The sequence below is a fragment of the Periophthalmus magnuspinnatus genome, chromosome 1 (genome assembly GCF_009829125.3).
Source record: "Periophthalmus magnuspinnatus isolate fPerMag1 chromosome 1, fPerMag1.2.pri, whole genome shotgun sequence".
NCBI lineage: Eukaryota > Metazoa > Chordata > Actinopteri > Gobiiformes > Gobiidae > Periophthalmus > Periophthalmus magnuspinnatus.
Window position 1 is genome coordinate 21,738,702 of NC_047126.1, and position 16,879 is coordinate 21,755,580.

Genomic DNA, 16,879 nt, shown 5'->3' on the forward strand with positions numbered 1-16,879 from the left:
ATGGAGCAGGGGTGTGTCCTGAGTGCAGTGCAGAGATGGAGCGTCCTTACTAAAACCCTGCAGCACCAAAACAAAAACTGACCCCTTCCAATCAATCAAACCCATTATTTCTTTAAACAGCAGTGGACCATATGCACCAATAGATTACTGAAGAAAAACACCTGCTTACATTGGGCTACAGTTTTATTTAAGCATACAATATACAAACCCCAAAATAAAGGCAATTATGTGTGCAGTCAAACAGGATTTAAGTGGTTAATGAAATAAATTTGTTTATAGTTAAATACATTTACAACAAAACTACTTTCTCTGGGTAGTAGCTGGTTTAGGCAGTTTCTCCTAATATACGTTGGACAAATTGCAATTGTGTATTTTGTAATTCCCTTAAAGAGGAAGTACTAAAGTGCTGAGCCATTCTGAGTCTGATAAAGAAGCAATAATAAAATGGAAGAACATTTATTTTTCAGTGCCAAACAGAACAGATAACACAGGCATTGTTCCTCTAATGCAAAAGGCACATAGTTGTAGTGTATCAAGTCCATTAGTGAGCAGGTTACTGTTCTTTCTTGTTGTCCTTTTTATTCATGAATTTGTTGTACTGGTTGTCCGTATTGAAAAGCTTATCCCACCAGGTGAAAGTAGAGGCGTAGTTCCCAACAAAGTTCATGTGGTGGAAGTCATGGAAGCGGGCCCCGGCGTAGAATGGAATTAGGTGCATTGGGTTGAGTGGGATGTCATAGCCACTGCAAAGTACAAACACATTTTCATTCATGTTTGTGTAGCCCATTAATGCATTATAAATTAAGTGTATGCCGAAATGTTCCTTCCATTGCATTTTTTAATGATTTAACAACACTATTTTATAACACTTTTTTATGTTCTGGTCTGTTAATTTTAGCTTTGGTTACTCTGCATGGGACAATCTTGAAATTTTGTGTCATAATTATCATAGCTAAAATCATTGTTTTTTCTTTGTGTTGGTGCAAACACTGGCACAAATATAGTGTTCTCTGTGACCCTCTAGTGGTATTCAATAGTTACTACATTAGAATTATAGTAAGTTCATGCAAATATTGAATTTATCATAGATTGATTCACAAATTCAATGAACGTGTTTGTTGTGATAGATGGCACGGTTCATTATCCTGCATATGTGTAAAAATATTTAAAAACACCACAAAATCAATATTCATAATATTTTTTCCATAATAATTTTTCCAGCCCTATCTCAATTAAACACTACAGGCCTATAAAATGCAGCAATATAATCTTAAACCTGTATTACAAGGTTTAAGATTAATTCAATTCAATTAAATTCATTTATTTTTGTAATGCCCAAAATCACAACAACAGTTGTCCCGCAAGGGCGTTCATGTTTTGGTTTGGATTACTCCTTAGGTGGGACTGTTTAACTCCATAGTTGGTTATCTTAGATTTATTCACGAGTAGTTAAGGAATTTGAGCAGTGTTACTCAATGTGGATGGTGGATAGTTGACAGATTTATGCCGTAACATTTGTCTTAGCAGGTAGTTACGTCAATAACAGTGGTTTTGTTTATTTTCTGACCTGTGCACGTCAATAGTCTCCAGCAGACGGAAGGACACCCAGGCCCACAGGAAGAAAACGTGGTTACAGAAGATCATGATTCCAATGAAAAAGCCAGCTCCCAGGATAAGAGTCTCCAGAGGGTGGGCATATTCGGCCTGCATCCCAAAAGGAGACTGGGGAACAAGACGAAGGGCAGACAAGATGGATGGAGGGTTATGAGAGCCAGGTCTGTTAATGAGTAACTATACAACATGTTCTACTCACAGTGAACTCATGGTGAACCTTGTGAATGTATTTATAGATCCGACGATGGTGCAGAAGTCTGTGAAGGAAATAGTGCCAGGTGTCCTCCACAACTGCGCAACCAAAGCACTGAGCCAGGATGTATGGCCTGATGAAAGGGCAGAAAAGTGGTACAACTCATTAATAGCTTATTGGATTTCTTAAAAGACATCAGTTTAGTGTATAGAGCAGTTGTTCTGAAATTATGGTACTAATCACTAGTGACTACTCTTCTTTAAAAATAGAAATTCTATTGGTTTGGACCTGTCTTACATACTTTAGTATACTGTATATATCAAGGTAAAAGTATACTTTATTGGTCCCATCCAATGCAAGTAGCAATAAGTACTACAGTGCAGCGTCTGAAAAGACATTGCCAGATCTTTAGTTAGGCATGTTCATGAATAGCTGAAGGACTTTTTATCTAAGGCTTTAGTTTAATAGGAGAAAACAGGGTACCCTGATGGGTGGGTTCCACTAAGATCCGGGACAATGATAATAACTTTTACTGTGTTAAGCATTCAGAGCCTACTGTGTGTTTTTACAAATCTGTGACTTCTTGAAATATATCATATGAATACCATTTTCCGCTAGTAAAGTAAATTTATTTTTTTACTAAAAAACAACTCAATATAAAATGTTGTCTTCTACTCACCAGCGTGGCATTGAGTCCCAGTCATAAGGAATGTTGAAGTACTCTGTAAAGTAGTATGTTCCACATATCAAAGGGAGCTGGATACAGAAATGATTGAACAGCAGCATCTTGAAACACCTCCACTGTTTCTCCCATGTCTCTGGCTTATCCTGCAAAACAAAACATTGTCATATTTTTATTCATTCTTTAAATTCAATACAATAAAATTTGATTTTAAGGTACACTTATTAACACAAAGTCTGATTTTGCATAAACTTATTCTGCTGCTAATAAGTCATTATTAGGCCTACTAATACTTTCCTATTATGGTAATACACTTGTTACATAAGAGAAATATTTATTGTTAATAAATCGTTAATAAAACTGTTTCTTCTGGTACTAGCCCTTAACAAAACCTTTATTACTGAAAGCCTAATAGGATAATAATTTATGTACAAAATTATCAAACTAATAAGAAAGTAATGTGGAGTTTGTTGATAGAAAAATGTTAGTAAATGGATAATTATCAGCAGAATAAGGTTATTTAGAATAAGACATTAATAAGGGTGGAAGAACTGCTCTGATCATATGTATGCAAATTAGCAGCTAGTTTGTTGTCATTAAGTATACTAAAATACCTGCTGAATCTTGTATTTCTGCATAAATGGCATGAACTGGAAGAGGAAACCGGGTAGGCAGAACAGAAAGTAGATGAACTCATGGACGATGAGAGAGCCCCAGGTGGCGATCTGAAATTTGGTGTAGTTGTCCAGCATGTAGCCCCATGCCTGTTTGAGTGGAGGCTGGAGGGGGTTAGGAGGTAGAAATGAGTCCACGTATTCCACAGCCAAGAAAGCATTACTCAAAATGCCCACTGAAGAGTTTCCTGCCATGATGGAGACTGCAAGGTGATCGGTCTGGACAGAGGCTGGACGAGGAGATATAATGTTACACAATGGTTGTTACATGTCTAGTGAAAGTTTCATTACTACACGGTGGCATGGCATAGTAATCAGGTCAATGGCTGTAATAAAACTTCACTCCAGTAGTACAGGATAAGAAGAAGGGTACATTTATGACAACTATTTTGATATTTCCTAATGCTGCGGATACTAATTTCTGACCAAATTAATTATTTTTTAATGTATTTTGTAATTGTAATAATTGCACTCCTTAGTGCATCCACAAGATAAGAAATTTAAAATCTTCCGTCCTAAACAAAGAATAAATTAGTTTTGTACCTGAAAAGTTCCTCAGTATAGCATTAAACTTTCCATTATGGCTGTTTGAAAAACATTCATTCTTACTGGAAGCAGGGTCATCTCTTAAAAGATCTGACCAGTTTATCCTTATGGAGATCATTTATATAAAGCTAAACTGTGAAAAACTTAAAGCTTATATATAAAGCTATACTGTGAAACATTACAGGAAAAACAATAACATGTTCGTGGAGACGAGCAGCTGACGGTCCATCCACCATAATGTACCTTTAAGAGGTTTTCGCAAACTCCTGTTGAACTGTACCCCTATAACACTGTTGTAAATATAAGTACAGTACAAAGATAACCCGAACTGTAAGAAGACTTCTCCTGAGTAACATGAATACTGCAATGATAAACAGACATAGCAGTTCAGAGAGATGTTGATGCTACAGATAATCCGATTATTAGCCAAGGCAGTCTATTGCTGAAGGTCTTTGATGATACGACAAAAAAAAGTTTACATTTTGTGCAGAATCTATACTTTACAATTTGGTAGTTTTCCCCTAACACCGAGACAAAAGCTTACCTCTTTGCAACGCTATCCCTGTACCTGCGCGAGAGGGTGAAGTGCGGTAATATTCAGGTCTGTGATTGGTGGAGAGGGGAGGAGCCGGCCCTAGGAGAGCTCTGATTGGTCAGTGGGATGGAGTGATGATAGTGAGAGGGAGGGACTTTGGAGCAAGGGCCAATCAGAGGCCGCGCAGAGGCTGGTGGCTCACAAACAGTTGACTGAAGAGATGGGTGGTGTGGAGATAGTGTACTTATATAAAATCAAATTAAGCATAGGACGTATCTAATATAGAAAAACAATTCTAACAAAAAACAGACAAAATCCTTTTCATTATTTTACTGATTTGGCAAAGTTTAAAAACAGCATTTATCATTTCACAGCTTTAAATACAAGAAGCATATTTATTAATAATATTATAAAACAAGTAATGAAATGATTCATAGTCATTAGCTTACATGACATTCCTAAATACACTGACAAGAACAGCGATACCAGTTACTATAGCAATTTCAATATAGCAAGAAAAGTAAGAAAGATACAGGAGTAAATGCTAACAGTAGGTTTGGTCACTTTGCAGAAAGAGAAAACACATTTGTTATGTAAATATAAGATGGCCAAAATGAGGAGACAGCTAGAAAATTGGCACATTCATAGTACGTCAGTGTGCGGTTATACAGTTGCTACACCAAGGACAGGGTACTGTCAGAGAAGACAGGAGAGTTAGGGACATGCATCAAGTTCAGGCGTCTATTGTCATGAATGGCACAGCACGCTGTTGTTTGACCACATGGTGCTGATCCAAATGGCTGCTCACCTCAACATACCTCTCCCTCTCAGTCAATGCTTTTGGCAACAGGAAGTAATGATCTTTAACCAGAACAATCAATATTCCTGTTACAGTCCTTTATAAATAAATATACAATATAATAAGCATCTTCTTGCTTTTCATTTGACAGTTCTAAAATCATGCAGGCCAACTCAACCAGCACCAACCTCCATCCTTTAAAGTATTTCTTCATGACAAAACAAAGGCTGTCTGGAGCGATACTCGGTCCCATAACAGTACTGAGGCATAGCAAGGTTCAAGAGCAGGAAAAGGAAGCAACATTCAGGCTCTCCACAGGCACACTGCAACACTGTAAAGGTCAGAGGTCAGACATGCGCTGTCAGACAGGGAGTCACCACCACACCAGACTCACAGCACAGAGCACTAACACATGCTCACCTGTGCAAGCAAAGAGCACCTGTAATGCAAGCACGCACACACACATGCACAAGCACACACGCACACACACGCGCGCGCGCACACCCCCACACACGCACACACACCCCCACACACCCGCGCACACACACACACGCACACACTCACGCACACACAAAATCAGGTGGAACAGAGGAGAAACAGTTCAGTCCCAAGTGGTCCTTTGGCCTTCCTCTTCCTTAAATAGTTCAGTGGTCTTCGTCAGAGCTGGTTTATGGTAACATCATGAATGTTAGTGTATCTTTGCAGTTTTAGTAGCTTCACATCAGTAGCATTTCCATGGCACTACAGTGGTACAGTGGTGCTAAAATCTGGTTTGGCCAGTCACAACTGCAGTCCTGCCACAAGGGCATTAAAACACGAGTATAACACCCACTTTGATCCATCTTCTTCTTCAGTAAGTGCAAAAATCTTCAACATTCTTGTCATTCTTCATCTTCATTGGTGCCTGTGCTAGTGCTGCCCAATATCCAATCACTGGCATTGTAGACAGATCCAAGATCAGTATTCAGTATGAGAATACATTCTACTCCAGGTCGGTGTCAGGAGTCCCCATCAGTCATAAGGGTTTATCTATCACGGTTACACCTGGAGAGAAGTGAATCAAAAGGAATATTAAATCAGAGGATACTGGCTGTTGTGATAGTTGACTGTTGTATGAGAAATCGAAATGTTGTCTACACACCTGCATAACTTCTCCCTGTGCTCATGCATGTGGGTAAAAGGGTCCACTTGTCTGTGCCAGGATTGTAAAACTCCACAGAGGCTAAATTGCAGCTGCCATCATCTCCTCCCACCACATACAGCAGGTTGTTTACCGCACACACACCTAGACATCACCGAAGTAAAAACTGAAATTCTAACATACATTTCTTATAAAGTATGACTGTGATACGAGTGTCTTTACCTGCATTCCTCCGACACATGTTCATGTCCGCGACCTGCCGCCAGCTGTTAGAGGCGGGGTCATAAACTTCACAGCTTTTCCGAACTAAGGGGCCATCGTGTCCCCCCACAGCATATAGTAAACCTTTCAAAACTCCGACTCCTAAAGAAGTTTACATAGTAAGACAATACAATTAATGCAGTATGCCGTTATAGTTTTTGTCAATATAATACATTCTTAAAAGGCATGAAATTAAGTTAATATATTCTGCTGTATGGATGAATGGAGGTATCAGTATTGGCACAGAAGAATTTACTGTTAATAATGAGTAGGTTAAAATAACTAAATATCTGTACATTAGTTGGTATTGCCAATGCATCTATAACGTTTTTGATAATTATAATAAGGACAACAGATTTCTTCTATATTTTGAATCAAGATCCAAAAATCTAAACTTCGCAAAAATTACAGTTACAGACATCAAATGGAATCTACTGCAATATAAACAACAATTTGACTGTTATTAATAGAAAACCAAGTCACATCGCACAATATTTTTCAGTGGAAAAATGTGAAAGTGAATCTAACTGCAATAGAGTCTTTGCAAAAACGTCTTGAAAAGTTGGTACCAAAAGAGGGTATGCAAATGACGGGTGGGCGATTGACAAAAATAATACGACTATATATGTAAAACAGAAATCTGCTTTCAAATGTGTAATGATCCACACTATATGGTAATACACAGAAGTGAAAACAATGTTTTAACTCATTTAATTTTTGCGCCATTTTTTATTATACACAATATACTCAAATGTTCAAATGTTGCATATCTTCAAAACAACATTTACAACCACAAGCCCGTCTCTAATGTGAATTAATAATATACAATTTTAAATCTAAATCGTTTTTTTAACCTCTCCTTTTGATTCTTAGTCTTTGACATGTAATAACTGTATATACAAATTCACACACCTGCTCCACTTCGCCTTGTGCCCATCTCAGCGATGTAGCTCCATGTGTTACTTTTTGGATTGTACGCTTCTACCGTGCTCAGACATTGCCTTGTTGCACCGTCATAACCTCCAACAGCATAGAGGATTCCTACAAAATAAACACAATAAATCAAATTAGGGTTGCAACTAACTAATTTTAGTAGTTGCTTAGTCACTGACGATTAAAATGCAATTACTCCATACAACTGTTATTTCAATTAATGATCACAGCCCTGAATCAAAACCATAACTCAATTAAAATAAACATACGCTACCAATTGAAAAAAAAAGAACAGACAATTTCTTTCAAAGCCCATCTTCGATCTAATTTTAACTTCTCTGGTAACAGTGTACATATCTTTGCGGGTGTCCAAGACTACAATGTGTTATTTTTATCCCTCTCTTTTATCTATTTTTAACTTGAATGAGACCATGGTGAAAGTATTCACCATTAACAACGCCGACTCCCACACTGCTACGGCGAGTGCTCATGGGCAGAACATGGAACCACTCGTCTGTTTTGGAATTGTAGGCTTCAACTGTGGACAGACCTAAAAAAAAAAAGATTTAGATGTATTACTGATATAATTTTTATGATAATAACATCACTTTTTAATTTTATTTACAAAAGTGAACAGAACACCAAATAAAAGAATGACAGTTATTCATAGATTTTTGGCACTATACAATTTCACTTGTTCATCTGAGCTTAAAACAACTCTCTCCATTGTGAAAGGTCAGGTAAACAATCCCAAAGTTGTGGAGCAGGTTGGCTTCTGACAAAGTTTAAGTCCAAACTGGGGCACATCTTGAGGTTAAATTGTTCACTTTTACTCTCCAAGAACCTCTAGCAGTCTACGTGCACAGCACTAGTTAAATCAGAAAATACATTTTTCCTCAAATTTCACTAGTATATTGCAACATTGTGGGCTGCACAATAAATCACAATCCAATGAAAATCGCAAGTTTGCAATTATTAAATCACAGAACAATATAGCCTGCCTTTTATAGAGTAATCTTGTTGTACCTGTAGTTTAGATGTTCTTAAATGCATGATATACATGTAACAGTTTATCAATTCATATTGGAGTTATTTACAATATATACACTCACCTAAAGGATTATTAGGAACACCTGTTCAATTTCTCCTTAATGCAATTATCTAAACAACCAATCACATGGCAGTTGCTTCAATGCATTTAGGGGTGTGCTCCTGGTCAAGACAATCTCCTGAACTCCAAACTGAATGTCAGAATGGGAAAGAAAGGTGATTTAAGCAATTTTGAGCGTGGCATGGTTGTTGGTGCCAGACGGGCCAGTCTGAGTATTTCACAATCTGCTCAGTTACTGGGATTTTCACGCACAACCATTTCTAGGGTTTACAAAGAATGGTGTGAAAAGGGAAAAACATCCAGTCTGCGGCAGTCCTGTGGGCGAAAATGCCTTGTTGATGCTAGAGGTCAGAGGAGAATGGGACGAGTGATTCAAGCTGATAGAAGAGCAACGTTGACTGAAATAACCACTCGTTACAACCGAGGAATGCAGCAAAGCATTTGTGAAGCCACAACACGCACAACCTTGAGGCGGTTGGGCTACAACAGCAGAAGACCCCACCGGGTAACACTCATCTCCACTACAAATAGGAAAAAGAGGCTACAATTTGCACGAGCTCACCAAAATTGGACAGTTGAAGACTGGAAAAATGTTGCCTGGTCTGATGAGTCTCGATTTCTGTTGAGACATTCAAATGGTAGAGTCAGAATTTGGCGTAAACAGAATGAGAACATGGATCCATCATGCCTTGTTACCACTGTGCAGGCTGGTGGTGGTGGTGTAATGGTGTGGGGGATGTTTTCTTGGCACACTTTAGGTCCCTTAGTGTCAATTGGGCATCGTTTAAATGCCACGGGCTACCTGAACATTGTTTCTGACCATGTCCATCCCTTCATGACCACCATGTACCCATCCTCTGATGGCTACTTCCAGCAGGATAATGCACCATGTCATAAAGCTCGAATCATTTCAAATTGTTTTCTTGAACATGACAATGAGTTCACTGTACTACAATGGCCCTCAGTCACCAGATCTCAACCCGATCGAGCATCTTTGGGATGTGGTGGAACGGGAGCTTCGTGCCCTGGATGTGCATCCCACAAATCTCCATCAACTGCAAGATGCTATCCTATCAATATGGACCAACATTTCTAAAGAATGCTTTCAGCACCTTGTTGAATCAATGCCACGTAGAATTAAGGCAGTTCTGAAGGCGAAAGGGGGTCAAACACCGTATTATATATGTATGGTGTTCCTAATAATCCTTCAGGTGAGTGTATATCAAATCACATTTTTAATCGCGATTTTTTGGACAGATTTTTTTTTTTGACCAATGATAAGTCAATGACTGAAAGCAACAAGGCTAATTAATCGGATATGTGTAAAAATTGTACACAATTCAAGGGGCCAACACAATAAAACGACGTGGGACAATCAATCAAAATCTCAGAGATATGACCATATCACACCTGAACATGTTAAACCTTTATTGTAGCCTTTCCACAATTAAATCTTTGAATTCATCTAAATATCCATTAGAAGTTATTTATTCAACAGTCTACAGCTCAAATCTTATAGTATTACAAAAACACTATTGGAAAGAAAACCTACACATGAAATATTACACACAAATATTGAGCCTAGGCACGATAACACATTTTGAAAAATTATATATTGCTACAGAGAGATATTGTGATAAACGATAATACTGAAACAGTTTTTTCCCACTGATACAATATAACAATCATACAAGATAATCCCAGTAAACCATTTTTAAATAGACAGCATTATGCATTTGTTGCTGCTCATGCCTTTTAATCAAAGAATGAACCAATAATTAGTCACAGGACTTCCCTCTACAGCTCAAATCTTATTTTAGTACAACAAAAATCCCTAAAGTCTCCCCACTTTAGCAAAGAAATTGTACACACAATAAATCAATCATTTATTGAAAGAAGTCCATATAGTAATTATTGTGACAGGCTTAATTAAGCCCCAAAATGTGTTCATTTGATGCTGAATACACTAGAGAATACTGAGGCAATGCCATTTTGAAAAAAAACTAAATGTTTGGCATCACAGTTCAATCCAGTTTGTACCCTGGCACACTGTTACGCCACTGCATACAAGTAGAAGTTTACCTGTGCTGCCATCGAAGCCTCCCACAGCATACAGCAGTCCATTCATCACGGCTGCTCCGAGTGTGGAGCGGCGATCTTGCATACTGTTCACACTGGTCCAACGGTCCATCATGGGGTCATAACAATCCACTGTCCGAACTCGCAAAGAGCCATTGAATCCACCGACTGCATATACACAGCCGCTCACATATACAACACCTGAGACAGAAGAGACAGCACATTCAAACTTTTAGTAATCAACAATATTGGGGAAAAAAGCAATTCAGAATGTCCCAACATTCTGAATTGCTGTTTGTCTGTTTGTTATTACTTGTACGGACCTTTTTGAACAAGACATTGTTGACAATGATGATGACATAATACAGCTTGTGACTAATGAGTAATGTTTTTTATACCAAGTAGAAAAGATACATCCTCACAAAACATTGTAACATAATAATGATTAAATCTGATATTTGGAATGAGTTTAAGAGAATCATCAAAACACCTGGTGACATGTGTCCGTTAATTAATGAATTTTTAGAGTAACTGTTGTATTTGAAAGACAAAGCACAATTAATTTTTTTATATTTCATTAATTTTCTCTTTCATTTTTGTGAATAATCACATGCCAATAATTTGATCATTCCAGTAATCTGATTTTGGTGTGCTTGTAAACATTGCCACTGTTTAGAGCTTTGCTCTTTGATTCAGCAGAAGTCAGTTTCTTTTTCTTTGTTCCATTTCAAACATTTCTCACGTAATCCTACATGTCAATGACACTCATGGGAACTTAGGGAGATAAGATTGGGTCCCAGACTATATGTCTTTGTACACTGTTGGAAAAATTTTAGCTGGCTATGCAGCTAAAACACAATAAGCAACCTATTAATATGGTAACCGTGCATCCTTATTGGAAGTTAGGGCTGCAACCAATGATTAGTTTAATAGCCTACTAGTACTATTTCTATTGTACACTGAAATTTTATATATATTATACTGTGAACGTATACTCCAGCAGCTCCTGCAGGCTGTGCCCAAAGCCAGGCTCAAGATCAGAGGTGACAGAGTCTTTTTTATGGCAACTCCCAGAGTATGAGAGCCTCCCTCTACCTGTCAGACCTTCTCAGTCTTTAACACAGTTTAAGACTCTACTGAAAAACCCACATCTCCTCCCTTGTATTTAATACTAGCTAGACATCTTGGTGTTTTATTGTACTTTTCCTATGTATTGTGTTATCTGTATATTTGTTTTTGTTGACTTATGTGAAGCACTTTGGACAGCAGAAGTTGTTTTTAAATGAGCTATGTAAACAAACCTGAATAGAATATTTGTAACCAAATAAAGGTTGAAATGTGGTGACTGAAGGCTTCTAGAAAGAAGATGAAATTTTTCATTTAATAATGCTATTGTGTTTGTTCCTGTTGGCCCTATTGTACGTGATACAAACTGATCTCAAAGAAGAAAGACATTTCCACAGAACAGTATCAAAAAATGTCACATACAATTGCATTTTTCTCTCATGTTAAAACTCACACAATTCAACTAAGGCATTCACACACTTTTCTTCTACAGGTAATATAAAGGCGGACTATGATGGCAACAGACTGTAGAAATAAATCACTGTTTTAGTAGTCTGTCTGTTATTGCTATGGAGTTGTGCTGTGTATCCTGTGTATTCTCTCACCAGAATGCCATGCATGTCACCAGATATGCACCATTTTATTTCATCCAAAAGGCATTGTTTGTCTTTTTGCTTACTCAACTCAATCCCTGGAAGCCCTTTGCTCTCCTGTAATCCACTATGAACTGCTCAGTGTTCTAAGAGTCTAGTAATCCACCCTGAAACATATGGTGAGGAAATATCACATACGCCAACCATATTTACCACATGTTTTCCATGTAATCACTTCCCTCTGGCAAAAACATGCCAATTATTTGGCTCGTTATTCAAATCACCATTATTTCAAACCAATACATATATTTAATTTTTTATGTTTTATGAGGCAGAAAAGGCAAGTTAAGTAAATTCATTGTATTTTGGATTACAACATTTTTGTAATTGACGAGATTAATAATTTTAATTAATAATATATATTTTTTTACTACATGGATTGTAATATTGTTTAAGTTTATATTACAGCATCCTACCTGCTCTGCATCTCCTTGTGGGAAGCTCAGCGACTTGGTACCACCTCTGTTCCTCAAAGTCGTAACATTCAACGCTTCTGATGGCCTTGGGAGCTTGTCCTCCAACTACGACCATCACCTACAAATAACCAAAACATCAATACTCTAATCTATCAAGTATTAGTAGTAGCATTGGGATTGTACTTGGGACCATTTTTCACCTTGGGACAGCAGGCTGGAGTCCTCATCCGAGTGCGTGCAGTTTTCATCAAAGCTCTCTGATCAGCCGGTAGCAGGTGATACTTCATAGCCTCAATCAGGTAGTCTTTGCATGCACTGCTATTTTTAATCAGAGACTCCTCCTCTACGCGCTGAAACAAGAGGAAAAATGAACAAAACACAAATGCAATTATAACAACAATGGCTTAAATAATGTTAAAATTTAGCATCCTATAATCGACCACCAGAAATAGTAGGAGTTTCTCAAATGATTATAGTTGCTATGACGTCTGCAGTTTTGAGACAGTCGTTAGTGGTTTCAGAGTATGGACAGTATTCATGTCCTAGAATTAATCGTATGTCATCATTTCAGATGGTGGGCAGGGGCTATATATCTCCGTATGAGATTAACTGTGTTTGAAAGAAATATGCAGACTATGCAGTTGAACCTTATCCTTATTTGTTAGGGACTGGCTCTAGAAACTTGCCATATTAATCTTATCCCTTAAATTGAATTGACAAAATGCCATCTACTGGGTTTATTAATTGCACCACTTTCTGAAGCTAATGTGAACTTGTGCCAGTTTTGTTTTCATGTTGATAGGCCCAGTAATTAGGTATTAATCATAAACCCGGTTCATAACATCAGCAATCTGACATTAACGTTAAATAGTTAATTCCACCATAGAATTCTGACCTGTCCTGCAGTTTCAAACTATAGGGATTATACAGTATTGCGATATAACATAAAAACAACCTTTTGAATTTATTGGGTGAGGTGGTTCACATTAGGTACTGAGGATCTTTACTGCCTACTTTCGTATATGACAGCTACTACATATTGAATAGCTGCATTAATATGAAACTGTAATAAGCCACTTACTTGCACCAGATACTCTCTGGAAAGTAGTGGCAAACGCACATGTTCCATCAGATGAGCCAAGTGTTCTTGACGAACATCCTTATCATGATTTACCCAAGCAATTACAGCTTCAAAAACCTGCAAAATATCACTAGATTAGAACACCTACAGAAAATACAGAAGAACATATAGTGCTCTTCTTAATGTGGATTACCTTCTCTTCTGTTGGGATAGTGAGTTTATCACTAGCGATGAGGCTCGACACTTGCTCCATGCCCAAATTAAGGAACTCTTCACTTCCAACTACTTCTGTAAAATGTTGCTCTGTAAGCAAAAACAAAAAGTTAACTTTTGAGCCTGGATGAACACTGCCACTTCCCAAAAGTAGGCTCTCTTGTTTCATATTTGCATTAATTACGTTGCTCCCATTCTGTCTCAGAGTCTGTTCCACAGCCCCCAACACACAGGGACTTCAGCAGAGCAATAAGAGCTGTCACTCCACACATGCAGTACAAAAATAGAGATTTGAGCACATAAACCTGCGTAGCTGTTGGCTTGGGCTAGCAGCTGGGAGCAGGCGTGCAGGTCAGCGAAGGCTCGGATTCCCAGACAGTTGGACGGATGAAGCTGGGAGCTCAAGAACTCACAACAAGCCTTTTTCACCTCAGTCAGCTGGAGCAGGCCAGCAGCAGGCAGCAAAGCCTGGAGGCACAGGACAGACGGTGGTAGGTGTGGCATTACACACTCTGAATCATACATCAAACTCAGGACCACACGATTACACGTTTGAGTAATCACATGGTCCTGTCATCCAACAATCATAGGTCAATTTGTTTAGCTTTATGTATGCATTACCATTACGCAGACAAGAACAATACTGTTTAACACCCTTTCTAATAAAAGTGTAATACATGTAATAAATACAACTAAATTAATATGTAAAAATATAAATGCATAGACTTCTAATTGCTAATGTGAGCAGTTGGCTGAATTAAACTTGCTGAATGGGTCCAGAGGACACTCATGCTCTATTGTGCACATTTACCTGCACATTGTCCTCTGTGACCTGGATCTCTGCTGTGTAAATGTAGTCCACCAGCAGCCCCAGAGTCCAACCATCCATCTCCTTAATCCTCACTCTCTTGGCTCGGCTCTCGGTCATTTCCCCTAGACCAGCACACATGTCAGCAGAGCGTCAAGGGATAAGGACACTAAACAGGATACTTAATAGGGGACTCCTCACCTGTGAACATGGCATGGAAGTAGGAGCTCCCAGCTGCTAGAACCACCCTGTGAGCAGATATCTCCACATCCTCTGCTACTATGGTGACATCACACAGCAGGCTCTGGCTGCAACACCAAATAACAGCATTTAATAAGTAGCAGTTGTATAGTATATGCATAGTGTTGTACTACAGTGGACAGGGATAACAGGTGAGGTAAAGATCTGCTTACCTGCGCAGCTCATTCATGACTTTGAAAGCCTTCCTCATGTGCCGAGGGTTTAGCGTCACAGGACCCTGCCTCTCCACTCCATCCTCTTTGTCACTCAGAGAGTGTGGACACAGTCTAGTGCACCTGACAGCAGCAGACATACAAGCCATAACAAATAAGAGATTGTTAGTCACTACCCAGGAATATAAACAAATGGAATTTACTTTTCACATGAGCAACATGCCAAAATTAATCCCTTTTCATTCCTTCATCATGTAGTTTGTGTTTGTATGCCACTGATAAAGTGTAATTCTGCTGCCCATAAAAGTTCATTCAGTCACTTCACTGTGATTGGGTAAGTCCACCTGTCTCTCAGAGTGACCGAGTCTGACCAATAGCCAGCTTCTGCTGGTCGGCTCCACATCTGTAACAAAAAGAATTTTCCCTTGGGGAATGAATAAGTAATTCTGATTGTGAATAAGGTCACATGCCATATATTGCACTACAGCACTATTTTGAATTACTACTAGTAGCTCTACTTACTCCAAGTTACACTGCTTACAAAGGTAATAAAGCAACTATAAAACATTATGCAATCTAAATTGTGACATATGCTTCACATTTCATTGCAATATTGATCCCACTAACATTTTTAAATTGAATTATTCATGTTTCAAAAGCTAGACCCTTATGTCAATTCAGTTATTTGAAATGATAGGTTTTCTTTGACTTCATGTGATTAATGTGACCCTGACATGACCAGGTCCAACCTCTCTCTGTGATTGTAACAGAGGTGATTTCAGGACTATGGGATGGAGAGGCCCAAGAGCACTTCAGGCGACAGATTATAATGTTATGGATTCATACATATCCGTCCCAAATGTATTATCACGTGGCACTTGTGTTCTGTCATCAGCACACCCACACACACACATGTCTGAGAGCAGTTAACAAGCTCTGACTGAGCCACAACACACACCTCCATTATCCCAACAAACACACGCTGTGCACGGCGGCACGTCTGTAAACGCCTTACGGACAGACTCGCCCTCCATGTCCGTGCAGAAGCCCTCGAGCCCCGGTCAGAGAACACCGGGCTGGCCGCTGTCTCTGTCAATGCGGCACCATCAGTCAAGGCGCCACTGGAAACGTCAACACACACAAGTACACGCAGACAGACGGAGCGTTTGTACTCACAGCGGATGACTGTCCATGATTCCGGGTTTTTTCAGCGGCTGAAAACTTGGTACAGCTGCATGCACCATTCCATATCCACCATGAGGGCTACTGGGGGGCAGAATTCAAGCGCAAATCCATGCCACGATCGCGACTTCAGAGGCGGCGAGACGGGCGGACGGTAGCCCCATGAAAGCAGCCAGCAGCGGCGGTGACACTGTGCACGAACACGCTCCGAACAACCCGGCTGCTCCACACTGGCCCACCGCTTCTTCTCGGGCGCACACGGGAATCCAGGCGCCGCGAGAAAAGGGGCGATTCGGCACGTTTTAGCCCCCGATCCTCCCAGGTGAATACGAGTACGAGAGACAGACGGACAGCGCTACCTGTTATTTTCCAATTGCTGATTAAAACGCACAAACAAGGACATGACGGCAAAGACGGCACCGCGAGCAGCCAAGGCGTCCCAAAGAAAGCACTGTCTCCCTCTATCTGTGGAAGACTGGC

At 39.2% G+C, this 16,879-nt stretch overlaps 2 protein-coding genes across 2 annotated transcripts; both read right to left on the minus strand.

Annotated features, from left to right (window-relative positions):
- Nucleotides 1-172: 172 nt before the first annotated feature.
- On the minus strand, nucleotides 173-3,389 carry msmo1 (methylsterol monooxygenase 1). Its single transcript, XM_033973395.2, has 5 exons — nucleotides 3,104-3,389; nucleotides 2,487-2,635; nucleotides 1,814-1,940; nucleotides 1,568-1,722; nucleotides 173-743 (listed from the first exon to the last, which is right to left on the minus strand). The coding sequence occupies exons 1-5, from the start codon at nucleotides 3,356-3,358 to the stop codon at nucleotides 554-556; spliced, it is 876 nt and encodes a 291-aa protein (XP_033829286.1). The 5' UTR covers nucleotides 3,359-3,389; the 3' UTR covers nucleotides 173-553.
- A 1,172-nt stretch (nucleotides 3,390-4,561) lies between these two features.
- On the minus strand, nucleotides 4,562-16,868 carry klhl2 (kelch-like family member 2). Its single transcript, XM_033969983.2, has 15 exons — nucleotides 16,394-16,868; nucleotides 15,218-15,340; nucleotides 15,006-15,112; nucleotides 14,808-14,929; nucleotides 14,302-14,464; nucleotides 13,977-14,086; nucleotides 13,784-13,900; nucleotides 12,903-13,052; nucleotides 12,703-12,820; nucleotides 10,572-10,769; nucleotides 7,827-7,928; nucleotides 7,358-7,486; nucleotides 6,407-6,547; nucleotides 6,185-6,328; nucleotides 4,562-6,087 (listed from the first exon to the last, which is right to left on the minus strand). The coding sequence occupies exons 1-15, from the start codon at nucleotides 16,459-16,461 to the stop codon at nucleotides 6,059-6,061; spliced, it is 1,821 nt and encodes a 606-aa protein (XP_033825874.1). The 5' UTR covers nucleotides 16,462-16,868; the 3' UTR covers nucleotides 4,562-6,058.
- Nucleotides 16,869-16,879: the final 11 nt, after the last annotated feature.

Excerpts from the sequence above, each read along its gene's own strand:
- msmo1 (XM_033973395.2), bottom strand. The coding sequence starts at position 3,358 with ATGGCAGGAAACTCTTCAGTGGGCATTTTGAGTAATGCTTTCTTGGCT. Across the intron at positions 2,636-3,103 it reads AGAAATACAAGATTCAGCAG|GATAAGCCAGAGACATGGGA; the intron begins GTATTTTAGTAT and ends TTTGTTTTGCAG. Across the intron at positions 744-1,567 it reads GAGACTATTGACGTGCACAG|TGGCTATGACATCCCACTCA; the intron begins GTCAGAAAATAA and ends TGTACTTTGCAG.
- klhl2 (XM_033969983.2), bottom strand. The coding sequence starts at position 16,461 with ATGGTGCATGCAGCTGTACCAAGTTTTCAGCCGCTGAAAAAACCCGGA. Across the intron at positions 14,087-14,301 it reads CCAAGCCAACAGCTACGCAG|AGCAACATTTTACAGAAGTA; the intron begins GTTTATGTGCTC and ends TTTTGCTTACAG. Across the intron at positions 13,901-13,976 it reads CTATCCCAACAGAAGAGAAG|GTTTTTGAAGCTGTAATTGC; the intron begins GTAATCCACATT and ends GATATTTTGCAG.